Raw genomic sequence first — 22410 nt, 5'->3', positions numbered from 1 at the left:
TTCACCATGGGTGTGTGTTTCTATCAGGGGCATATTATGCTTTCTGTCTTGCTTTGTGACATTAAAATGAATTTGTTTGTTGTTTGAGACAGGTCTCACTCAGCAGGTGCCCTGGGCTGGCCTCTGACTCTTGGCTGTCCCCCTGCCGCAGCCTCTTGAGTACTGGGCTTGTAGCCACCTAGTCAATCTGTCCATCATATAGTGAGGTGCATTGCCTGCCTCCAACCAGTGTGTCAGCGCTCGCCCATGGCTGCCCTACAGCTACCTACCTAATGTGTTAGCGCTCGCCCATGGCTGCCCTACAGCTACCTACCTAATGTGTTAGCGCTCGCCCATGGCTGCCCTATAGCTACCTACCTAATGTGTCAGCGCTCGCCCATGGCTGCCCTACAGCTACCTACCTAATGTGTTAGCGCTCGCCCATGGCTGCCCTATAGCTACCTACCTAATGTGTTAGCGCTCGCTCATGGCTGCCCTATAGCTACCTACCTAATGTGTCAGCGCTCGCCCATGGCTGCCCTACAGCTACCTACCTAATGTGTTAGCGCTCGCCCATGGCTGCACTATAGCTACCTACCTAATGTGTCAGCGCTCGCCCATGGCTGCCCTACAGCTACCTACCTAATGTGTCAGCGCTCGCCCATGGCTGCCCTATAGCTACCTACCTAATGTGTCAGCGCTCGCCCATGGCTGCCCTACAGCTACCTACCTAATGTGTCAGCGCTCGCCCATAGCTGCCCTATAGCTACCTACCTAATGTGTCAGCGCTCGCCCATGGCTGCCCTACAGCTACCTACCTAATGTGTCAGCGCTCGCCCATGGCTGCCCTATAGCTACCTACCTAATGTGTCAGCGCTCGCCCATGGCTGCCCTATAGCTACCTACCTAATGTGTCAGCGCTCGCCCATGGCTGCCCTACAGCTACCTACCTAATGTGTTAGCGCTCGCTCATGGCTGCCCTATAGCTACCTACCTAATGTGTTAGTGCTCGCCCATGGCTGCCCTACAGCTACCTACCTAATGTGTTAGCGCTCGCCCATGGCTGCCCTATAGCTACCTACCTAATGTGTTAGTGCTCGCCCATGGCTGCCCTACAGCTACCTACCTAATGTGTTAGCGCTCACCCATGGCTGCACTATAGCTACCTACCTAATGTGTCAGCGCTCACCCATGGCTGCCCTACAGCTACCTACCTAATGTGTTAGCGCTCACCCATGGCTGCCCTATAGCTACCTACCTAATGTGTCAGCGCTCGCCCATGGCTGCCCTACAGCTACCTACCTAATGTGTTAGCGCTCGCCCATGGCTGCCCTATAGCTACCTACCTAATGTGTCAGCGCTCGCCCATGGCTGCCCTATAGCTACCTACCTAATGTGTCAGCGCTCACCCATGGCTGCCCTACAGCTACCTACCTAATGTGTTAGCGCTCGCCCATGGCTGCCCTATAGCTACCTACCTAATGTGTTAGCGCTCGCCCATGGCTGCCCTATAGCTACCTACCTAATGTGTTAGCGCTCGCCGATGGCTGCCCTATAGCTACCCATCCTCCACAGTGATAAAGCAAGTTGTACTCAGTAACTGTGGACAAGAGGGGAGGCCCTGAGTCTGTTTGATTTGTGTGGAGGTGTCGCCTTATCTGCTGCTGGCAGTTCCTAAGTTAGGGGGCTGGAGACAGGTGCCTTAGCCTTTCTCTTTGGTTATAGTTGAAAGCACGGCTCTTAGGTCCTGGAGAATGATAATTCTGGGTTTATTTGTTTAACACAGGTATGTGAGTGTGTGCATGTGTGTGTGTGCATGTGTGTGTGTGTGTGTTTGTGTTTGAAGGCCAGAGGTCAGTGTCCATCTCCATGAAGATGGAGTCTCTCCTTGGCCTAGAACTAGCTAAGTCTGTTTTGCTGGCTGCCGTGGAGTTCTAGGGATGGCCCTGTTTCCTCCTCCTTAGCTGACATCACAGGAGCCTGTCTGCGAGCCTGGCTTCACGCTTCTGCATCAAAGGCTCCGCCTGCTAAGCCCTCTCCCCTGCTCTGGTTCTGCTTTAAGGTGTGACAGTTACAGTCCTAACCATCTTGGAGGGCTACCTCGAGAGGCCTCTCAGGTGTTGACCAGAGACAAGGACAGATTCTCTCTTTAGCTATGCAGTTAGTAGTGGTTGGGTGGGCAGATCATCTTGGCCTGTAGCTTTGGGATACTGGAAGCCTTGTGGCCATTGCTCACCTCCTAGTGCAGAGGTTTGGATGGATCTGTTCTGCACTGAGAGCCTCAAGTCCTCAAGGACCTCGAACTCTGGCTAATGACTGTGCAGGCTAAGTGAGTGTAGGCAAACTCAATATCTTCTAACCCCAGGGAGACGTCCTGGTAGAATGCCATCTATTTCACCTCAGAGCCTGCCTGAGCAGGAAGTCTTCCTCCTCCTGTGTCCCCTACACTACCAACTGTGGATGAGAGGGTTGGTCTCTCTACCACAAATATTTTACTTTCTGAAATAGTTCAGTCTGGATTAATCTGTTTTCAAATGTATTACAAGACTCTATATAATAGCAAGATGAGATAGCCTAAAAGCAGAGTCTACTACAAAGCAAGAGCGTGGTCACCACTGCCTTCCTCACCACTGCCTTCCTTACCACTGCCTTCCCCACCACTGCCTTCCTCACCACTGCCTTCCCCACCACTGCCTTCCTCACCACTGCCTTCCCCACCACTGCCTTCCTCACATTTACTTGTTGATACATTTAGATATGTGCCATAGGAACTATGTTTTGTTTGCTTTCTCTTGAAGTCAGCACCCACCACGGCAGCCAGAAGCTGTGAGATAGGTTCCCAGTCCTCAGTCTAATGTACTGTTTGACATCTGTCCCACTTGTCCTCTACCAGAAACACCAACGACCCAGACATGCCATTCCTACAGCTGTGGTAAGCCGGTGTTTGTAAATGATGTGGGAAGTCGTATTTCACAACTGTTCTCTTCGTAGGTTCCTCACTTACTCCTACCTCCTGGCCTTCAATGTATGGCTCCTGCTGGCACCCATCACCCTGTGCTACGACTGGCAAGTGGGCAGCATCCCTTTGGTGGAGAGCATATGGGATGTGAGGAACCTTGCTACCATCCTTCTGGCAGTGGTGATGGCCCTGCTGAGCCTGCACTGCATGGCAGCCTTCAAGGTAACCTCTAAGAGCAAATGGATTCTCAGAACTGAAGACAAGGCTGTCTATCATTACTGCTGCTTTCCTTAGTGGGGAGTCTAGGTCAAAACCACATGTTACTTACTGACAAAGCTTTGCAAATTAAGTTTTCCTAATAGGTGGTGTGTGTGTGTGTGTGTGTGTGTGTGTGTGTGTGTGTGTGTGTGTGTGTGTGTGTATGTTTAGCAGGGATAATTGACCATGCCCACCTTAATTTTATGAGGCGTTTGGCTGCCCCAAAGCCTCTCCATGCTCCATAGCAACTGTTAGGCCATTAGATGTGCTGCAAACCCTGTGGATGTGAGACTTGTCTGGGGCAAGTCTGAATAGCTTCTTCCCACGCACACAGGATCAACAGTGGAGGGAAGGTATCACTAGTGTCAGTTATCAATATAAATTTTGTTCAAATTGTTGGCTGCCACAAAACCAGCCAGGCACAGCTGAGATACCTAGAGTTCCACACAGAAATCAAAACCAAAACAAAGAAACAGTTAACAATTTAGAAATTCTGACAAATATCTCAGTACTGTCCAAAAATACAGGGCCGGCGATCCCTCAGCTGTGACAATACCTTCCACGAAAGTGTGAAGATGGAGTGTGGATCCCGGCCCTGCTGTTTCTATGCCAATGTCATGTGGTCTTTATTACTGTTGTTTTGTAATAGAACTTGAGGTCAGCGATGGAGATACCTCCAGAAGTTATTTTATTTACAGGACCATTTTCGTTATCCTGGGTTTTTTTTCCAAATGAAGTTGATAATTGTTCTTTCAAGGTCTTTAAAGAATTGTGTAGGTATTTTGATGGGAATTGCACTGAATCTGTAGATTAGATTGCTTTTGGTAAGATGGCCATTTTTACTATGTTAATCCTACTGATCCATGAACTTGGGAGATCTTTCCACCCTCTGATATCTTCTTCAGTTTCTTTCTTCAGAGACTTGAAGTTCTTGTCATACAGGTCTTTAACGTGCTTGGTTAGAGTTACATCAAGACATTTTATATTATTTGTGGCTATTGTGAAGAGTGTAGAGTCCCTAATTTTTTTCTCAGTGACTTATCACTTGTATAAAGGAGAGCTACTGATATTTTTTAGTTAATTTTACATCCAGTTACTTTGCTGAAGGTGTTTATCAGCTGTAGAGTCTCTGGTAGAATTTTTGGGGTCACTCATGTACACTGTCATATCATTTGCAAATAGTGATACTTTATTATTCCCTTTCCAACTTGTACCCCTTGGTCCTTCAGTTGTCCTGTTGCTCTGGCTAGAGCTTCAAGCACCATGTTGAATAGTTATGAGAGAGTGGGCAGCCTTGTCTTGCTCCTGACTTTAGTGGAATTACTTTAACTTTCTTATCATTTAATTTGATGGTGGCTCCTGGCTTGCTGTACATTATCTTTACTCATAATAGCTTGTCTTTCTGTGACCTGCTCCCTAATATGGCCTCACTGTGTGATGGGAAATGCTGCCCGATGGTTTTCAGGGGTAACTCGCTTGATATTGGGTCCTTATGGCATTCTCACAGGCCTTGAAAATAGCATTCCTATGAAGGAAAAACTGGGAAAAAGAGGAAATGGAGGAAGAAGAAGAGAAAGAGGGAGAACAGTGGCACCTGGCTTTGCTGATGGCCTCACAGTGACAAAGATCTGTCATGGAGTAGAAGTCCTACTTTTGGGGCCCTGCTCTGAGCATGGGCCACTGAGGGTTTTTAAGTTTTCTTGTTTGGGCAGAGGCCATAGGTTTGTGCCTGTCTATGTGTCTATCTCAGTCTCCTGATGGTCTCCTCTATGTGTCTATCTCAGTCTCCTGATGGTCTCCTCTATGTGTCTATCTCAGTCTCCTGATGGTCTCCTCTAAGTGTCTATCTCAGTCTCCTGATGGTCTCCTCTATGTGTCTATCTCAGTCTCCTGATGGTCTCCTCTAAGTGTCTATCTCAGTCTCCTGATGGTCTCCTCTAAGTGTCTATCTCAGTCTCCTGATGGTCTCCTCTAAGTGTCTATCTCAGTCTCCTGATGGTCTCCTCTATGTGTCTATCTCAGTCTCCTGATGGTCTCCTCTATGTGTCTATCTCAGTCTCCTGATGGTCTCCTCTATGTGTCTATCTCAGTCTCCTGATGGTCTCCTCTATGTGTCTATCTCAGTCTCCTGATGGTCTCTTCTAAGTGTCTATCTCAGTCTCCTGATGGTTTCCTCTAGATCAGAACAAATCAGGGGCTGAAGTTCTGAGATCTGGGAAACAAACCTAGTCCCCAGGTCCATAGGGAGGTGACACTGTGACCTGCAGCACTGCAGCAGTGGGGTGACTACAGTGTGGGTTTGCTGGAGGCCTACCATGGGAAGGAAGCCACTGACCTCCTCACCTGAAGAGGTGGCTTCAGTATTTCCTGGGCTTCCTTTCGTGTTGGTTCCTAACCTTGCTTTGCTTCCTGCCCACATCACAGTCCTCATCTCTCTGCTCCCCAGAGAGACACCTGGCATGCAGAGCTTCCCACAAAGCACCTCTGAGTAAGACCCACCCCACAGACAGGCAGACCAAAGAAGGAACACCTTGCTATTGCTTTTTCCTGTTTCAAGGAACAAGGTATTTGGAGTTTTGCTGCCTCTGCGATCTGTCACAGCTTTATCTTTGAGACATAAATCAGCCAACCCTGTGGTACGCAATTGCTCTACTAGAGGCCCGTGCAGTTGAACTAGACTCCATTTCAGATTGCTAGAAATTATTTTGCATTTCCCTCACTCAAATAATAGGCTCTCATTCTTGTGGCACATGGACCACTGGATTCCAGAAAGTCCCTTACGAAACCTGGGGGAAGAAGCATCATGTTTTAATATGGCGAATAGGAAAATAGAAAGGAGCGTGGAGGCTGCAGATGGCATCTAATAGGGGGTGGTCCTTGTCCTTCCCCCTCTCTGACTTTTCTCCTTTCAGTTCCCAGACTTTGCACACAGAACCTTCCTGTTCGTATCTCCTCAATTCATGCGGACTCTCCTCGTGGGACAACAGGGACCCAACCTTTCTAGCCTGTGACCACCCTTCTGGGTGGTGGGTTTTGGGCCCCTCAGGAGTCAAGGCTCCAGACGGTGCTGCCACGGTCCCATGTATGAGGTCAGCTCCACAGTGGGCTCAGCCAGGGCAGCTTTCCAGACTCCTGTCTCTGCCAGCTCCCACCTATCTTCCGTGCTTGCCCTTGACCAGCACTGCAGAGCCAGGCTTTCATTTCTAACTTTATTCTGAGGTGAGTTTGAAAACAAACTTCCCCTTTGCCCTGGTGCAGTGCAGCTTACTCACAAGCCCTCTGCTGCTCTCCTTCCTGTGTTTCATGTCGCTGTGCTGTTATATGTGAGAAAGATGTGGCTTCTCTTCGGTGGTTCTAGTCTTATTTGGTTTTATTCATGACAGGGTTTCTCTGTGTAGCCTTGGCTGTCCTGGACTCACTTTGTAGATCAGGGTGGCCTTGAACTCACAGAGATCAGTCTGCCTCTGCCTCCTGGAGTGCTGGCATTATAGGTGGGCACCACTGTGCCTGTCTGTGACTCTAATTTTATAAGATAATCTCACTTTAAGCTCATGGGCACACACCTGAAGTGGAAGCCTGGCTCCTCTGTGCTGGAGTGTCAGAAGAGGGCTCCCCACGTCCTGGGAGGAGGGGGGCTGGGGCTGGTGATGAGCTCTGCTGCGAGTCACCTGTGTGTGTTCCCTATGAACATCAACCCTCTCCCTCTCACTCCCAGCTGCCTTCATCCCCAGTGACAGGAAACAGCTTTGAATTCCTGAAGGATCCAGTGTTTGCAGCTGCTTTCTGGTTTTGAGGAAGAGTTTCTTTGGATCCGTAGTCTGGATATACAGTCCGTTCTGGCCCAGCTGTGGTGGCAAGAGGGTAAGGCTACCTGCTCGTATCTGGACAGGTCAGGAAGCAGAAATGGGGCAGGAACATTAGCCAAGGCCTCCACTCAGCAAACCACTTCCTTCCCTGGGTCTCTGCCTCCTAACAGCCTCAGCCTCCCAGAATAATGCCGCCTCCTGGGTACAAACACTTGAACATGCTTGTGACACTCCCCATTAAAATCAGGTAACAAACACACCACAGAGCTGTGCAGAATCTGTGCGCTCAGATGCCATGGAAGGGCAGTGGTCTGTGGGAGGGGCCTCCTGTGCACAACTCTTCATCCCTGGTCTTCATTTTCCTTTGTTGCTACCGAGTTGCTTCTCTTCCTCTGTGGTGAGCAGTGGAGCAGAAAACATTAAACAGGCACCTTTTTCCCAGTGGCTATCTGAAAACCAGACAGCAGTAGCCAAGCCTTCCCATGGCTCTCCTGTTTGTGTGTGATGACTGTGCCTCTCTCTCCTTCCTTTCAGTCGGAACCCACACATCATGTGTCCAGGTGTCCTGTGTGATGTGCTCTGCTTGTTCTGGAGCTCTCTGCTCTGCTTCTGATCTGGGCCCATGGGAGCTTTTCCACATCATTAAATACTTTTCTTCAGTCTTTGCCCTCACAGAGCATTCACATTGGCACAGCTCACACTATTTAGTAAGCAAACAACCTACCTACCACTCTGATGTTTATGCCTCGGTTGGAAGACTCACTGAGTGTCTTAATAGAAGAATTGGAGTGTGTGTTACTAACAGCAGTTTTCATGCGTCACTAACAGCTTTATTTCTTTTTCTTGATTGACATGCTGTGTGATTGTCAGTGACTTTAGTGTCCATAGTGGATGCTTTGATTTAGTTTTGAAAGACACTCTCCACTTGTGTGTGTGCATGTATGTACATATGTGCACACACAGAAGACAGGTTGATGCTGAATATCGTCCTCAGTCTCCTTACATCATCGTCATCATCATCATCGTCATCATCATCATCATCGTCATCATCATCATCATCATCATCGTCGTCGTCATCATCATCATCGTCATATCTCTGAGGTAGATCTGTCACTGAGCCGGAAACTCACAGGTTAGGTTGCCTGACTAGCCTGCAAGCCCAAGCCTCTTCTGTCGCTACCCTCCCAGCCTTGGGTTACAAGCAGTCGGTGCTGTGCCAGCTTTAGGTGTTGGAGCTGGAGATCACACTCAGGCCCTCGTGCATACGCAGAAAGCACTCTGGACTACACAGCCTCCCTAGCTCCATCATCTTTTCCACATTGTTATTTCTCTTATTTAATCATTCACCATTCTGTGGCGTTAACCTGTTAGCTGGATGATACTTCTGATAATTTTAAACTTAAAAGGCCAAAGATAGATCTTTAAAAAAAAAAAAAAAAAGATTTATTGATTTATTATGTATATAGTATTCTACCTGCATGTACAACTATAGGCCAGAAGAGGGCATCAGATGACATTACAGATGGTTGTGAGCCGCCATGTGGTTGCTGGGATCTGAACTCAGGACCTTTGGAAGAGCAGGTGGTGCTCTTAACCACTGAGCCATCTCAACAGCCCAAAAGCTCATAGATATTTTTATACCTCCTCAAGCCATTCAGTCCTTTCTGCTTCTATCAGGACATGACATTTTATTTAGCAGAGCACATTTTTCATCTTGTTCTCAGCCATGAAATACGTAATTGTGCATTTCAGAGATGAATGTAGCAGAAACAAGGCGCTGAGGACAAAATGCCGCTTATCGAGTTGGGAAATGGGAGGCTCCTAGAATGTGGCTCACTGAGACAGCTCCCCTAGTTAAACAGAGACTATGCGGATCTTTGTGTGCATTGGCTAAAGGGCAGAGGGCATGGCAAAGCCCGTTTGTAATAGGAACCTCAGTGTTGCTCTCTCTGTTCTTATACAGGGTAAGCTTCGTAGAACTTTCCTCTCACTTCAGTGTGCTAAGGATAAATGAAATCAGGTTCCAGGGTCTCTCCAACAGAAGCTAGTGGGAGAAAGTGCTGACTGTGCCAAGCCCCTGTCCCTGATTAACGGCACAACAGACTGGCTCAACAGCCTTGCCATAACATCCCACTATAGCCTAAGCCAAGATTCTTGACTTTTCCTCTCTGTGTCTCTTCTCTACCTCATCTTCCCCCAACTGCAGCAAATTTACTTAACTCATGAGCATGTTTCCCGTCCTCTGTGTCATTACCTGCTCCAAAGCATGGCCCTTTGTCACCAGGTGATTGTCTTGGCCTCATTTCTGCCTTACGTTCCAGCTTGTTCCCAATTCAGAGTTTGGTTTTTCATTTCCTAGAGACTGTCATGCCCCGCCCCGTGTGTGTGTGTGTGTGTGTGTGTGTGTGTGTGTGTGTGTGTGTGTGTGTGTGTGTTGGTCACAGTGGACCTGTAATTGTGGAGTCAGGATGTGCCCAGGCTGCTACAAAACCATCTGTTAACTATCAGCCCCAGGAGGCAGTGTCACCTGTAGTATTAGCTCCACCCTTTATGAACGGCTGCTTCCAAAGTGACACCACACCCAGAGCAAGTAAAACTTTACCCTGCTTCACTGCTGCTCTAGGAGCAGAGGTCTGACAGGGTCTCAGTGCCCTGCTCTTTGCTCATGACAGAGGGCACCTTTCCTGGAGCGTTCTTTTCTTATTTTAGAGACATGGTTTCATGTAGCCAAGCTATGCTAGAGCTAGGGTCGTTCTGATTTTTGCCCCACACACTCTAGGATTGCACGGGACTCACCAGGCCTTGACCATGGAAGATTCTTGTAGGAGAGCTGGAGGGCAGAGGACAGAGTCCCTGGGGCTTCGTGCGGCCAGCATGGCACCTGTGCAGAATCTTGGCAAGGGTGCTTTTATGTCTGCATCCCATGTGGCTCTGAGGGCCAGAGGCCACTAGTGTTTACAAGAGTACCCAGCAAATTCAAATGGACAAACTGGCTACGGGCTTGTAACCTTGACTGGCATTTGGTACTGAAATTAATTAATTGGGACGAGCACATGTTGCCTTCCTTGAGACTGCCCTGAAAAGTGCTTCAGGCATCACAGCTTATTTGGGTTTGAGTGACTGGAGAGTGAGCTTGAGTTTTCATAGATTTGGATTCTCGTCATACCAGCGTCTTCACTTGAGAATACTTGAACACCACTTGCTAAGGAAACACGTTACCCTTTATTTTTCTATCTAGAATGTTTCTGTTAGTACTTTATACGCATTACCCAAGAAAACAGAACTCCCACGTCGGGACCATTGTGACAATTTTGTTCTCTGACGTCAGACCCTGCCTCTCATGCTGCCTCTCACTAAATGTCTGCATTAGAGATTCAGACTGTTTTGTTTGGCAGAAACGGGCCCTTTGATGGCTGCTTCTTCCTTGCTTTCAGACAAGAAAGTTGGTATGTGCGTGTCTGAACTTGGAAAATCACAGGTTTTAAATTATATTTGAAATCATAAAGCCTTGTTTTCCATCCCTTACCCATGTTATTAGTCCAGCAAATTTGAGCTGTGGTAGGTAAGGTGTCTGAACCCACAGTGAAAGGTGAGGGAAGAATGCCAGGCCAGTAATTGTGAAAAGAGCCCATTAACTGCCACTGTGAACACAAAATTATCCGCCAGGCTTTTACCATCACACACCTCGGAAGCAGGAAAATAGGATGTGTTCCCCTGAATTGGAACACATTTTGTTTGCTTCGTTATTTTTTGAGACGAGATTTCTATGTGTAGCCCTGGCTGGCCTGGATGAAGCGAGCCTTGTAGACCAGGCTGGCCTTGAACTCACAGAGATCCTCCTGACTGCTTCCCTGAGTGCTGGGGTTTCAGGCATGCACCACCACACCTGGGTGCAACACATTTTTGTAGAGAAGACATTTTGATTCTGTGTGAAGATACTGCCTAGGAACAGAAACCAAATCTACCTTAAAAGAACCCTCTAGAACTAGAGCTCAATGCCTGAATCGCAGTGTCCTTTTCTCTAGTGCTCAGGAAAGAGGATTCCCCGTCTTGTCACTCATGCACAGAGGGGCCTGAGGTAAGCCAGACCCATCTCCACAGTTTCTTTGCTAAAGCAGGTGAGCTATTGCTAAGAGATGCTCCTATCAGCTAGTTAGGTCTTCACTAGAGCAGAGCCCAGTGCTCCTCAGGTCTCTTCTTATTAACCCCAGTGTACAGAACAGTGACCATCTTCTGAGACACCTCCATGTGGGACAAGGGAGCTTCTTGTCGTTTTCCTACATTGGAGGGCGAGGGCGAGGCGGGGCCTGGTTCCTGCACATGCTTGGTCAGCAGGGAAACATCGTGCCAGCCTCCCACGTCTATAGGACAAGGGACTGAGAAAAGCACGTCATGCTCTGCCTGCTTCCTCAGGCCCCGCAGAGCAGAGCAGTCACCACTCTGCTGAGTTTTAATCTACTCTTGATCCTCACTGAGAGGAAAGATGGATTAACTGTGCCCCTTCCCTCCCTTCCTGAGGTGCTCTTGCGCAGGTAAGTGTGTTGGCCTTGGATTCTGTGGTCATTGGAGTTTGCATATGGAATGTGTTAAAGGCGTGGTCCCAGCCTGAAGTGCGCCTGGGTAATATAGGTCGCTGGGGTGTTCCTGCTGGACTTGGGCTTAGGCCTTTCCGTCATGGCTGCCTTCCCTAGAATCAAACAGTAACCCAGTGGACTGCGGGTAACAAACCTTTTATCTTCTCAGTGAATTTTCTCAAGCATTTTGTTACAGCAGCAGCTGTCTGACTAACACAGTAGCATTCCTGTGTCATGGCTATAACTAGTCTGATGGCTTCTGAGCCACAGCCTCTCTCTTTCTGTCCCTGTCACAGAAAAGACAAGGTTGATCTATGCACACTTGCTCTCTAGGTTCTTACAGGCACCTGTGAGGGTGTCTGATGAGGTCCTGCTGCCCCGCCCCAGCTCCTCCTCACTCCCTTCTGCCTGAGTCAACCCTAAGAATGAACCACAGTGGCCATGCGTAGCACTTTGTCATTTGTTGAATATTGAAGAGATAAGTTGAGAGAGAGAGAGAGAGAGAGAGAGAGAGAGAGAGAGAGAGAGAGAGAGAGAGAGAGTGTTTCTCTCTCTCTACCGTGTGGATCCCAGCTCTCAAACTCAGGTGGTAGGGCTCGGCCACCTCACTGGCCCCGGCATGTTTGTCTTAGCAGCTGCTTGTGTGACTTGTGTTCCTTCTCAGTGGCTGGGCTTCAGGGAGGGATGGTCCACCTCAAACCAGCAGATCCTGTGACAGGGAACACATGCTCTGTAGATTGTAGAGTTGTGTTTATCTGTGCGATGCTCTAAAGGGTGAGATTTTTCTAGACCATGCAGCACCTCACCTGGCTTCCTCCACACAGACCTCTAGCCTGCTGATGGTGTCCCTGCCCTGACACCTCTTTCCACGCTTGATATTGGCTGTAGCAGGAGGACAGGCTTTATAGTTAGTCAGACCTCAGCTGTTTTGTTCTGTGTTGGGGCTGGATGGGTAAAAGCACTTACTTCATAGAAGATTCTGACTAGTCCCAGAATCCACGTAAAAGGCTCGCATGCTGGCCTGTGCTGGTAGCCCCAGTGCGGGGGGCAGAGCCAGGTGGAGCCTGTGGGCTCACTGGCCAGCGAGGGTAACCCACACATTCAACTTTGAGTTTCCTGAAAGACAAGTTCAAAAATAAGGTGAACTGTAGAGAAAGACAGCCAGTGTGGACCTCTGCCCTCTGCATGGGCCCTCAGTGGTCAGCACATGCCACAGGGAGAAGGAGGCAGAGAGGCTACAGGTGGATTTTACTGTGTAGCCCAGGTTGGGCTTGAGTTCTCAACTCTACTGTTGAAACTTCCCAAGTCCTGTGAGGCCAAGTGTGCACCACCATGTCTGGCTTTTAGCCCCTAATTTGAAACCTTCATTTCCTACTGACTGAATTGACAGGTAAGGGCCAAAAGCCACAGCCTGAAATTAAATGACAACCTTTGCCTAGCACGCATTTTGCTACCCTCTGTCCTCTGCTACTGCAGCCTAGCAGGTGGCTGCTGATCGCATGATTTGGTCTGCACCTCACAGAGTGACTTGTAATCTGAGTAGCCGCAGAAGATAGCTCATCTTGCCACTTCCTTCTGTCTCTAGTCTACCCTTTTTAAAAACAAAAATATATAGCTTTCTATAGCTTGTTTTCATGTTTATTCGAAACCAAAGCTGGCAATGGAGACAAGTCATCTCAGACTTCCCCTACATCTCCCTAAATTACTGAAATATTTTCATTCTAATTAGATGAAGGTTTATTTAGCAGTGTTTTCTGCTTTGGTGACTTCTCTTAACTCCTCCTGAGTGTTTACTTAGCTTAAAGTAAATGTATGTTTTTGTACTTATTATCCTGTAACTCACCTTTGAAGATATCTGTCTTAATTTTAAAAATATATGTAACAAAGCATTTAAGCAAAAGCCTGACTTTACATTTCCTAGTCAAGTTATAAATTAGACTATGTTCACAGTAAGATAGTGTGAGCACTTTGGCATTCTACCTCATTTAACCCTGCAGTGTAATTGTATAATTGTACACTTGAATGAGATAAGAAATAGAAATCTTGGGAACCAGTGTTGGCAAGAAAGTTCAGACTGTTAATTAAATAAAAATTAAACACAAAGCTTTGTTAGGGGGGAAAAAAAACAACCAAGGTTCAAAATCAAAGACCAGAAATCCAAAATGTGGGTTTTGAATGCTGTGATTCAACCTGCCTCCAGCTCTATTCATTAGAGAGTCTGGCGGTGCCTTTTGGCCAAGAGTCTGGGCTGGGAAAGCTGTGTTTAAATTGGCTGAGAGAGGGCATGGAGTTGTGCACTCTCCTTCTGTCTCGGAGGGGGTCTAGTCTCTCCACTCATTTCCCCCTTTAAATTCTTACTCTGTGAGCATTTGCAAAGAAACATCAACACTCAGGAAAGGTCGGGAAAGTACATCCCCAGCCTGCCAGGCACACTGCAGGGCAGCCGCACCAACATCAGGCTGGGAGAAGAGACAGTGGTCCAAGCTGCAGCCTGGAGTGTGTGCGTCTCCTAGCAGGCTGTGTGGTGAAAATCATCTCTACAATCCGAAAGTGAACAAAAAGATTATTTCAAGATACTCAGTATAGATTCAGGGCTAATGAGAGAAGACACTCACTTTGGGGTTTCTCTCAGTGTTTGCTAGTGCGAGACCCCCCCCCCCCCCCCCGACCTGCAGCACAGGATTCTGGGAAGGTGTTTGTCGTTTGTTATGTACTGCAGGGTCTTGAACTGCAATGCCCTGAGTGACCTCAGACTGAGGTCTGAGCTGTCAGGACAGCATCCTGCTCAACTGTCAGCTCCACACAATTGTCTTGGAAGAGAAGCCCAATTAAGGGATGTTGTAGGTCAGATTGGCCTGTGGGCACATCTGTGGGGGGTTGTATTGATTATTAGTTGATAGGGAGACCAAGCTCACTGCAGGTGGCCCCATTCCCTAGGCAGGCGCTCCTACACTGCATGAGAAAGCTAACAGAGCTTAATCCTGTCTTCCCACCAGAAGCCACCCCAGGGCTCCAGTCTCACTTCTTTGCCTGTGACCTGAGTTCCTTGGTTAGAAGCAGTGTGTAGGGCAGCAGGTGGGCCTGCCCTCAAATTCCTATTGACTTCCTGCAGGATGGACTGTGACTTGCAAGTGTAAACACAGCAAACCCTTTCTTCCTCTTAAGTTGCTTTGGACAGTGCTTTATCACAGCAGCAGAAAGGAGCCTGGGACAGACAGCTTGTGCTCACAGCGCAGTTGGCTGGCTTCTCATTTTTTTCTTCTCTTTTTCATTTTTATTTGTCAGTTTTTGAGAGCCTAGAAATATATACATACGTATGGTTGTGTATATAATATATACACGCATACACTCCTGTGCATCCACCTGATTTGAAAGCTACAAAAATGACCTTTATCCCATTTCTTCTACAGAGTTTGATTCCTTTAGGTCATTACTCAGGGTTACTAACGGTAAGGAATATTTGAGGGAAACTACTCAAATTATTTAGTCTCTCTCCAGGAGGTTTCGTTGCTCTGTGTGTAGCAGTGAATAAGAGAAAGATTTTTCTTATAAAGTCCTGATGACAACTCTCTTACTTTACATCCTTAGCATGTGTGGTTTCTGGTAGGGAATGTTATTTATGCTTGTGATATTGTCTTGCTCTTTTCTAGTTATTAAAAGCAATATACTACTTTAAATGTTTATGGGAATCATTAAAGGTGCAGCACACTAAACAGAAAGTTCTGCGTGGTTTCCCTTGTTTTTCTTAGCATGTGTTAATTATACCTAACAATGGGTTTCATTACAGCAGCTCATACATTATTCTGTATTTTTAACCATTCCTCCCCTCCCCCACTACCCTTTCCCACTCCCCTCTGTCTCTGCTCCTCTTCCTACCTTGCACTCTTCTTTTTTCATGCATTTAAAAAAATTATTTCCTTAAGGTTTCTTACAGGTCTCTGGGTGAGGGCTGCTCACAGGAGCTCGGGCTGGTAGACTTAGTTTCCTTTAAGCCATTTCTTTGATTTTCTTTTGGGGGTTTTGTTGTTTTTTGTTGTTCTTGGATTTTTGAGACAGGGTTTCTCTGTGTAGCCTCAACTGTCCTGGACTCTTCCCTTTATAGACCAGGCTGGCCTCGAACTCACAGTGATCTGCCTGCCTCTGCCTCCTGAGTGCTGGGATTAAAGGCGTGGGCCACCATGACCAGAAGCTTTTTGTTTGTTTTTGAACCGGAGTCTCACTCTGTGGCCCAGGCTAGCCCAGGGCTGGCAGCCTCCTCCTACCTGTGCCTTCTGAGGGCTGGGATTACAGGTATACCACTAAGTGCAGTAACGTCCAATATCCTCAGCTATATTTTAACTGAAATCCTTCAGGCACATCTGTTGAATGTAACACATGGAAATAAAGTTCCATCTGCAACCCTTTTTTCTTATTTTTTAAAATTATTTTTATTTAATTTTTAAATTTAAGTCTATATTTTGAACATACTCTCCCCCTCTCCAAAAACATAATACAGCAACAAAACTTCCAAGACCTAGAAAACAAAATACAACATCATCCAAAAAGAAACCAAACCAAACCACCGAACTGTAACCAAACAAGAGCACACACAAAAAAATCAGGCTGTCTGATATTTGCTAGATAATTCTCCTGAGCTTGAGCTCTGCCCTCGAGCAGTTGATGTACTCTGTCATTCCACTGCAGAAAATTGATGATCCCCCTCTCAGCAGGTACAGCTCCGTTGTTAACCATTTACCCTAGTAGCTAGGCTTACACACGCTCATTTCTAAAAATACAACAAAATATAGTCATATTAAAGTCAGACAAGACAGACCAACAACAGGAAAAGAGCCTAAGAGAAGGCACAGAGTCAGAGACCCATGTGTCCACACACATAAAGACACAGCGGACCTGGTGCAGACACCTGCAGGACCTGTGTGTGCTGCCTGCGTCTCTGAATTCATATGAGCTTTGCTTATGCTGACTTAGAAGGCCTTGTCTTCCTGGTGTCCCTCATGCCCCCTGGCTCTTACATTGTTTCTGCCTCCCCTTCTATGGGGGATCCCTGAGCTCTGAGGGGAGGGTTGGTTTTGTTTGTTTGATTTTTTTTTTTTTAAGTTAATAGAACCATTAAAAGTTAACTTACAAATTTAAATTACACGAAGATTAAGAAACATCTTTAGAAATATTATGAAAAGGTCCTTTACCAATTTAGTGAGTGTTCATAATTTTTTTTATTTTTAAAAAATTTGCTGCCTCTGCCTCCCTAGCAACCGTCAGTATAACCATCAGACAGCATTTCCTGTGTGCAAGGCTTGGCTCCTGCTAGTGACCCTTTGGGCCTCTTCTTTAAGAGAGGGACCAGTGAATCTCAGTGCCCGGCTCTGCCCAGCTACTTTGCCCTCTGTACAGTCTTGAGGCTGTGGGAGACGGGTGGGGACAGGCTGAGCAGTGAAGTTCAGAGCTGTGGGCAGTGATCACTACCAACCGTGCCCATTCCAGTGTCTCTGCCAACAGGCGTGTGTTGGGCACAGGTGGGCGAGTGGCCTCTAGCCAGGTCTTCCTGTCGTCGGTTCAGTTCTCTGATGCGTCCACTCACTCAGTGATGAAACTTGAGGGTCAGAGGTGACATGCTGCTTGAGACAGGTGAGCAGAGACCTATGTGTCCTTTCCCTGCCGTGTGTTTCAGAAGCTGGAGCACAAGGAAGTGTTGGCCGGCTTGCTGTTCCTCGTGTTCCCGTTCATTCCAGCCAGCAACCTCTTCTTCAGGGTGGGCTTTGTGGTGGCCGAGAGAGTCCTGTACATGCCGAGGTAATCACCCTGACTCATGGAACAAGCTCCCAAGGTCTCCAGAGAGACTCCTGTGTAAGCAGTGGGGGCCTTCATTTCCTCAGCAGGAGAAGGGCAGGCGGGAGCAGGTCAGCCATGCACTGTGGCTCTGAGAGGCTCACCCATGGGGAAGGGCAGGGGGGAGCAGGTCAGCCACACGCTGTGGCTCTGAGAGGCTCACCCGTGGGGAAGGGCAGGGGGAGCAGGTCAGCCACGCACTGTGGCTCTGAGAGGCTCACCCGTGGGGAAGGGCAGGCGGGAGTAGGTCTGCTCATGTATTCCAGCTCACAGGCTAAGAGGTGCAAGCTTCACAATGGAACAGGAACTGCAACTTTCTATATTCAGGATATAAGCAGCAGTTGCTTACCGTACTGTCATGGTCCAAATGTGTTTATAACTATAATTGGGATATTTTTAAATACTTGTTGAATTGCCCAAAATTACTATGTTCCGTACCTTCTTTATTCTCCTTTTTTAATTTACAAAGTAAGAATTAATCTTTAAAAGCATGTTTGGGGAAATTATTTGGAAATACCCAAGGATGCTCAGCTGTGGCGTACACGCTGCATAGCTGTGCACACCTACCGTTTGCTTTAGCTTGTGTTTCATCACACTCGGTGTCACTGTCCCAGGACATGCTCCATGTGCCTGCAGTGTTGCTGAGTGGGGAGACAGGCTCCATCTGACCTTTGCTAGCTACGTGACTTTGGGCAAGGTGTGGAGCTCTTTTATATCACATTTTCTCATTATTAAAAGGGAGGAATCTGTGGTACACACTACAGTTCCCAGCCCTTGGGAAGTGGGGCAGGAGAGTCAGAGGTTCAAGGCCATCCCTGACTGGTCCTTCCCTGGGCAGCTGGGCTCTGCCCATGGCTGCTGTGGCCTAAGCAGAGCTTCTGAATACCCCCTCTGCCTGAGGTGTCATGGGACTGAGGTGAACATAAAGCTGCATTTTAAAGAAACTGTCAATATTTCCCAGAGTAAATGCCTGCCTCTGAGAACCTGGCTGGATTTACTCATGTCAAACTCAGTGGAGAGTCTAAAACGTTTCAGGAAACTAGCTTTCATCCAAAAGCTGCCTGTCCTTTTCTTCTCGGAGGCCCTGCCTTGGTACCTGGCAGCTGCATTGCCAAGGGGTGTTCCTTCCTGCTGGTGACTGTTGGACCCCTGTCCATGTCCCTGCTGTGCCCAGCATGGCTGCTGCCCCTGCAGAGGGATTGTCTCAGCAGAGACCAAAGCCTTTTGATCAGAGGTTGGGTGAGTTCTACCCTTGAGCCATGGTCAAGGCCTGATAGAAGCTCGGGACTCACTGGAGGTAGAGCCGGGCAGTTCACTGCAGGCCCCGGAGCAGCAGTCCCTTTCATGTCCCTTGACAGAGGCAAGGGATGCCAGAAGTGAGCTTTGGCTTCTCCCCCGTGTTCTTCACTAAATGAGCACAGGAGACACGAGGTGACAGACACCTGAGTGTCTTCTGGAGAGCAGTGTGGGATTGCCATGGCGGAACTGGGTTGTACATATTTCACAGTTCCAACCCATCTCCTGAATGACCTTGGGGTCTCAGCCTGCTCCCTCTCCCCGCGGTTATTGAGGCCCAGGAAGGGAAAGCTCCTGGCTCCTGGTGCCCTTGAGGGGATATGACGTTCTCGTCAGCTCCAAAGATTGTCCCATACATTACCATCTCCTTCCTCCCTTGGAGCTCATGCAGCTTTATAAACGACAAAGGGGAAAGTTACTGTGCCAGGGCCTCACCAAGAGCTCACCCTCAGGAAGGCTGTGAAGGCTAAAGCCGTGCTAAGGAAACAGAAGGGGTACTTAACTTCAATGAGACAATACATTTATCCTACCCCCAAAACACTAGTCCTGTGCTCACCCAGAGCGTCTGCTGTGTAGCTCTGCTAAGTTTGCCTGGTCTTCTCAGTCACTCAGAGAAGTATAACTTCACTTTCCTTGATACTTTGGGGCTTCTCACTCTTTATCTGAAGCACCCCACCCCCACCCTGTACCTCATAACTGCTTTCAATCTCTCTCTCTCTCTCTCTCTCTCTCTCTCTCTCTCTCTCTCTCTCTGTCTGTCTCTTGTCTCTCTGTCTCTCTCTATCTCTCTCTGTCTCGCTCTCTGTCTCTCTCTGTCTCTTGTCTCTCTGTCTCTCTGTCTGTCTCTGTCTCTCTTTCTGTGTATGTCTCTCTCTGTGTCTCTCTCTCTCTGTCTCTGTCTCTCTCTGTCTCTCTATCTCTATCTCTGTCTCTCTGTCTCTCTGTCTCTCTCTCTCTCTCTCCCACCTCCTTTCTTCTGGCCACTGCTGAGACTGAAGCTTGTCTACCTATTGTTTTTCTCTAAACTCCAATACAATTGTTCTCAAGCGTCCTTCCAAGTCCTAGGGACTAGGGACCCACAAAAAGAAACCCTGATCCACTGATAATTTAAAGAAGGGAGGGAAGGAGAGAGGGGAGAAAAAAGAAGGGGAAGGGGATGGGAGGAAGGGACACTGAGCTGGGTGTCCCTGGAGGAACAGTGAGCTTCTACCCTTGGAGTCATACACCTGCTGGCCTTGGGTGCTCCTACTGGACCACAGAGGAGCCCAGCTCAGCCTCCTAGACACTGGGTCCACAGCCTGCAGGGGCTCATCTGGCTATGCTACTAGAAAAGGCCAGGTGGAGCCTGCCTCGCAGCACCCTGTTATCTTCCTGCTTTGTGACTCGCAGTTCCTAGGCTGCTCAGACTCTCCAGCTTCTGTTCTCCTTCCAGCCTAACCTAGAAAAGGCTCTTTTCTTATTGGCTGCCAGGAGTCTCTGGATAAAAGAGACAGAGAACTTGGCTATTTGCTTGGCTTCTGGGGTCAGCGTTTTGTCATCAAATACACTGAAATAACATTTTCTTGCTCTGATAAATGCCACTTTTGTGCATATCATATTTGAGCAACCTGGGGAGTCTAGGGCCAAAATAATCCTTTCTCAGAAATTTTGCTCTTTTATTCTGACTCCAAGAGAAGCATATAATTTTATGGCTATCTTTCTGTATTTTATATAAAAAAGACACACTTGAAGGCAGGGGGAGATGTGGGGAGAGTGAAAGGAAGGGGAGGGAAAAGAAATCCTAAAATTCCATAGAATTGATGAAGCAGACATAGCTGTGAACTCTCTCAGGCAGTTTGTCGAAACAGTTGAGTATTCGCCCTCATGGCAGCTTGAGGTCCTTCCACTCCGGGAGCACAGAGACACCGCAGGGCTGGGTGAGCAGGGACTGGGACAGCCAGCCTGTGAAGGAGTGGGGGAAGGCAGAAGCTCAGCAGTGTGAGGCTGGTAAGAAAAGCCACCCGCACTCTTAGAAAGTATTCTGATGGAAGTTTGTGGGTGGAAGGGAAGCTGTGCTGAGGTGTGTGGATGTCAGTGTAGGTCCATGATCACAGTGTCAGTGTCCACGATCACGATGGCAGTGTAAGTCCATGATCACAGTGGCCGTGTAAGTCCATGATCACAGTGGCCGTGTAAATCCATGATCACAGTGGCCGTGTAAGTCCATGATCACAGTGGTCGGGTAAGTCCATGATCACAGTGGCAGTGTAAGTCCATGATCACAGTGGCCGTGTAAGTCCATGATCACAGTGGCCGTGCAAGTCCATGATCACAGTGGCAGTGTAAGTCCATGATCACAGTGGCCGTGTAAGTCCATGATCACAGTGGCCGTGTAAGTCCATGATCACAGTGGTCGGGTAAGTCCATGATCACAGTGGCAGTGTAAGTCCATGATCACAGTGGCCGTGTAAGTCCATGATCACAGTGGCCGTGCAAGTCCATGATCACAGTGGCCGTGTAAGTCCATGATCACAGTGGCCGTGTAAGTCCATGATCACAGTGGCAGTGTAAGTCCATGATCACAGTGGTCGGGTAAGTCCATGATCACAGTGGCAGTGTAAGTCCATGATCACAGTGGCCGTGTAAGTCCATGATCACAGTGGCCGTGTAAGTCCATGATCACAATGGCAGTCTAAGTTCATGATCCCGTGTTCTTTCCATATTGCCCGCCTGTCTTACATCGTATGAGATTTATACCATTAAACAGAGCAGATCAATCCAATACTTTAGGCAAATACTTCTGCACAAGTGAGTGTGTAATTTCAAGGATATTTTTCAAGATACTTAAAAAGCTTGGAATTGTCCTGTAAATCAGATGCTTTGTTTAAGCAGGACTTTGATAAATTAAGTGTATTTATAGCTCTTACCACATGCTATATCCATGTGCGGAAAGTGATACAGCAAGAACACTCAGGAGCATGAGAACAGTCTGCGCGGGGCGCGGCTTCTCTGTTTACCCAGTTCATGGAACATGGATTAGTCCATGCAACCCTTTGAAGAGGTGCGCAGGCAGGGTTAATCCTGTGTTACACACAGTTAAGCCTCAGGAGGTGAAGTGACTCATCTCTCGCCTGTGTTTCTGACTCTTTGATCTCTCAGGAGGTCCCTTCATCTGAAGCTTCAGACAGTGTGTACCCAGGGGCCTGTGCTCCCTCTACATACAACCCAGGGGCCTGTGCTCGCTCTACATACAACCCAGGAGCCTGTGCTCCCTCTACTTACAACCCAGGAGTCTGTGCTCCCTCTACATACAACCCAGGGGCCTGTGCTCCCTCTACTTACAACCCAGGGGCCTGTGCTCCCTCTACATACAACCCAGGGGCCTGTGCTCCCTCTACATACAACCCAGGGGCCTGTGCTCCCTCTACATACAACCCAGGGGCCTGTGCTCCCTCTACTTACAACCCAGGGGCCTGTGCTCCCTCTACATACAACCCAGGGGCCTGTGCTCCCTCTACTTACAACCCAGGGGCCTGTGCTCGCTCTACTTACAACCCAGGGGCCTGTGCTCCCTCTACATACAACCCAGGGGCCTGTGCTCCCTCTACATACAACCCAGGGGCCTGTGCTCCCTCTACATACAACCCAGGGGCCTGTGCTTCCTCTACATACAACCCAGGGGCCTGTGTTCCCTCTACATACAACCCAGGGGCCTGTGCTCCCTCTACTTACA

General features: G+C 48.2%; 1 protein-coding gene across 4 annotated transcripts in view; it reads left to right on the top strand.

The window, feature by feature from the left end:
* The window catches only part of Tmtc1 (transmembrane O-mannosyltransferase targeting cadherins 1), a 93097-nt gene that overhangs the window by 7926 nt on the left and 62761 nt on the right, over window positions 1-22410 (top strand). For 3 of the 4 annotated variants that reach the window (XM_051155619.1, XM_051155618.1, XM_051155616.1), the window contains exons 2-3: window positions 2971-3160; window positions 17245-17366. In XM_051155619.1, coding sequence (XP_051011576.1) covers window positions 2971-3160; window positions 17245-17366 — 312 coding nt within the window. The remainder of the gene's footprint in view (window positions 1-2970; window positions 3161-17244; window positions 17367-22410) is intronic. The other variant, XM_051155617.1, reaches the window with a different exon arrangement.

Source organism: Acomys russatus, chromosome 13, assembly GCF_903995435.1.
Source record: "Acomys russatus chromosome 13, mAcoRus1.1, whole genome shotgun sequence".
Taxonomy (NCBI): Eukaryota; Metazoa; Chordata; class Mammalia; order Rodentia; family Muridae; genus Acomys; species Acomys russatus.
The sequence above is the reverse complement of the archived record's forward strand: the minus strand, read 5'-3'. Positions and strand labels throughout refer to the sequence as shown.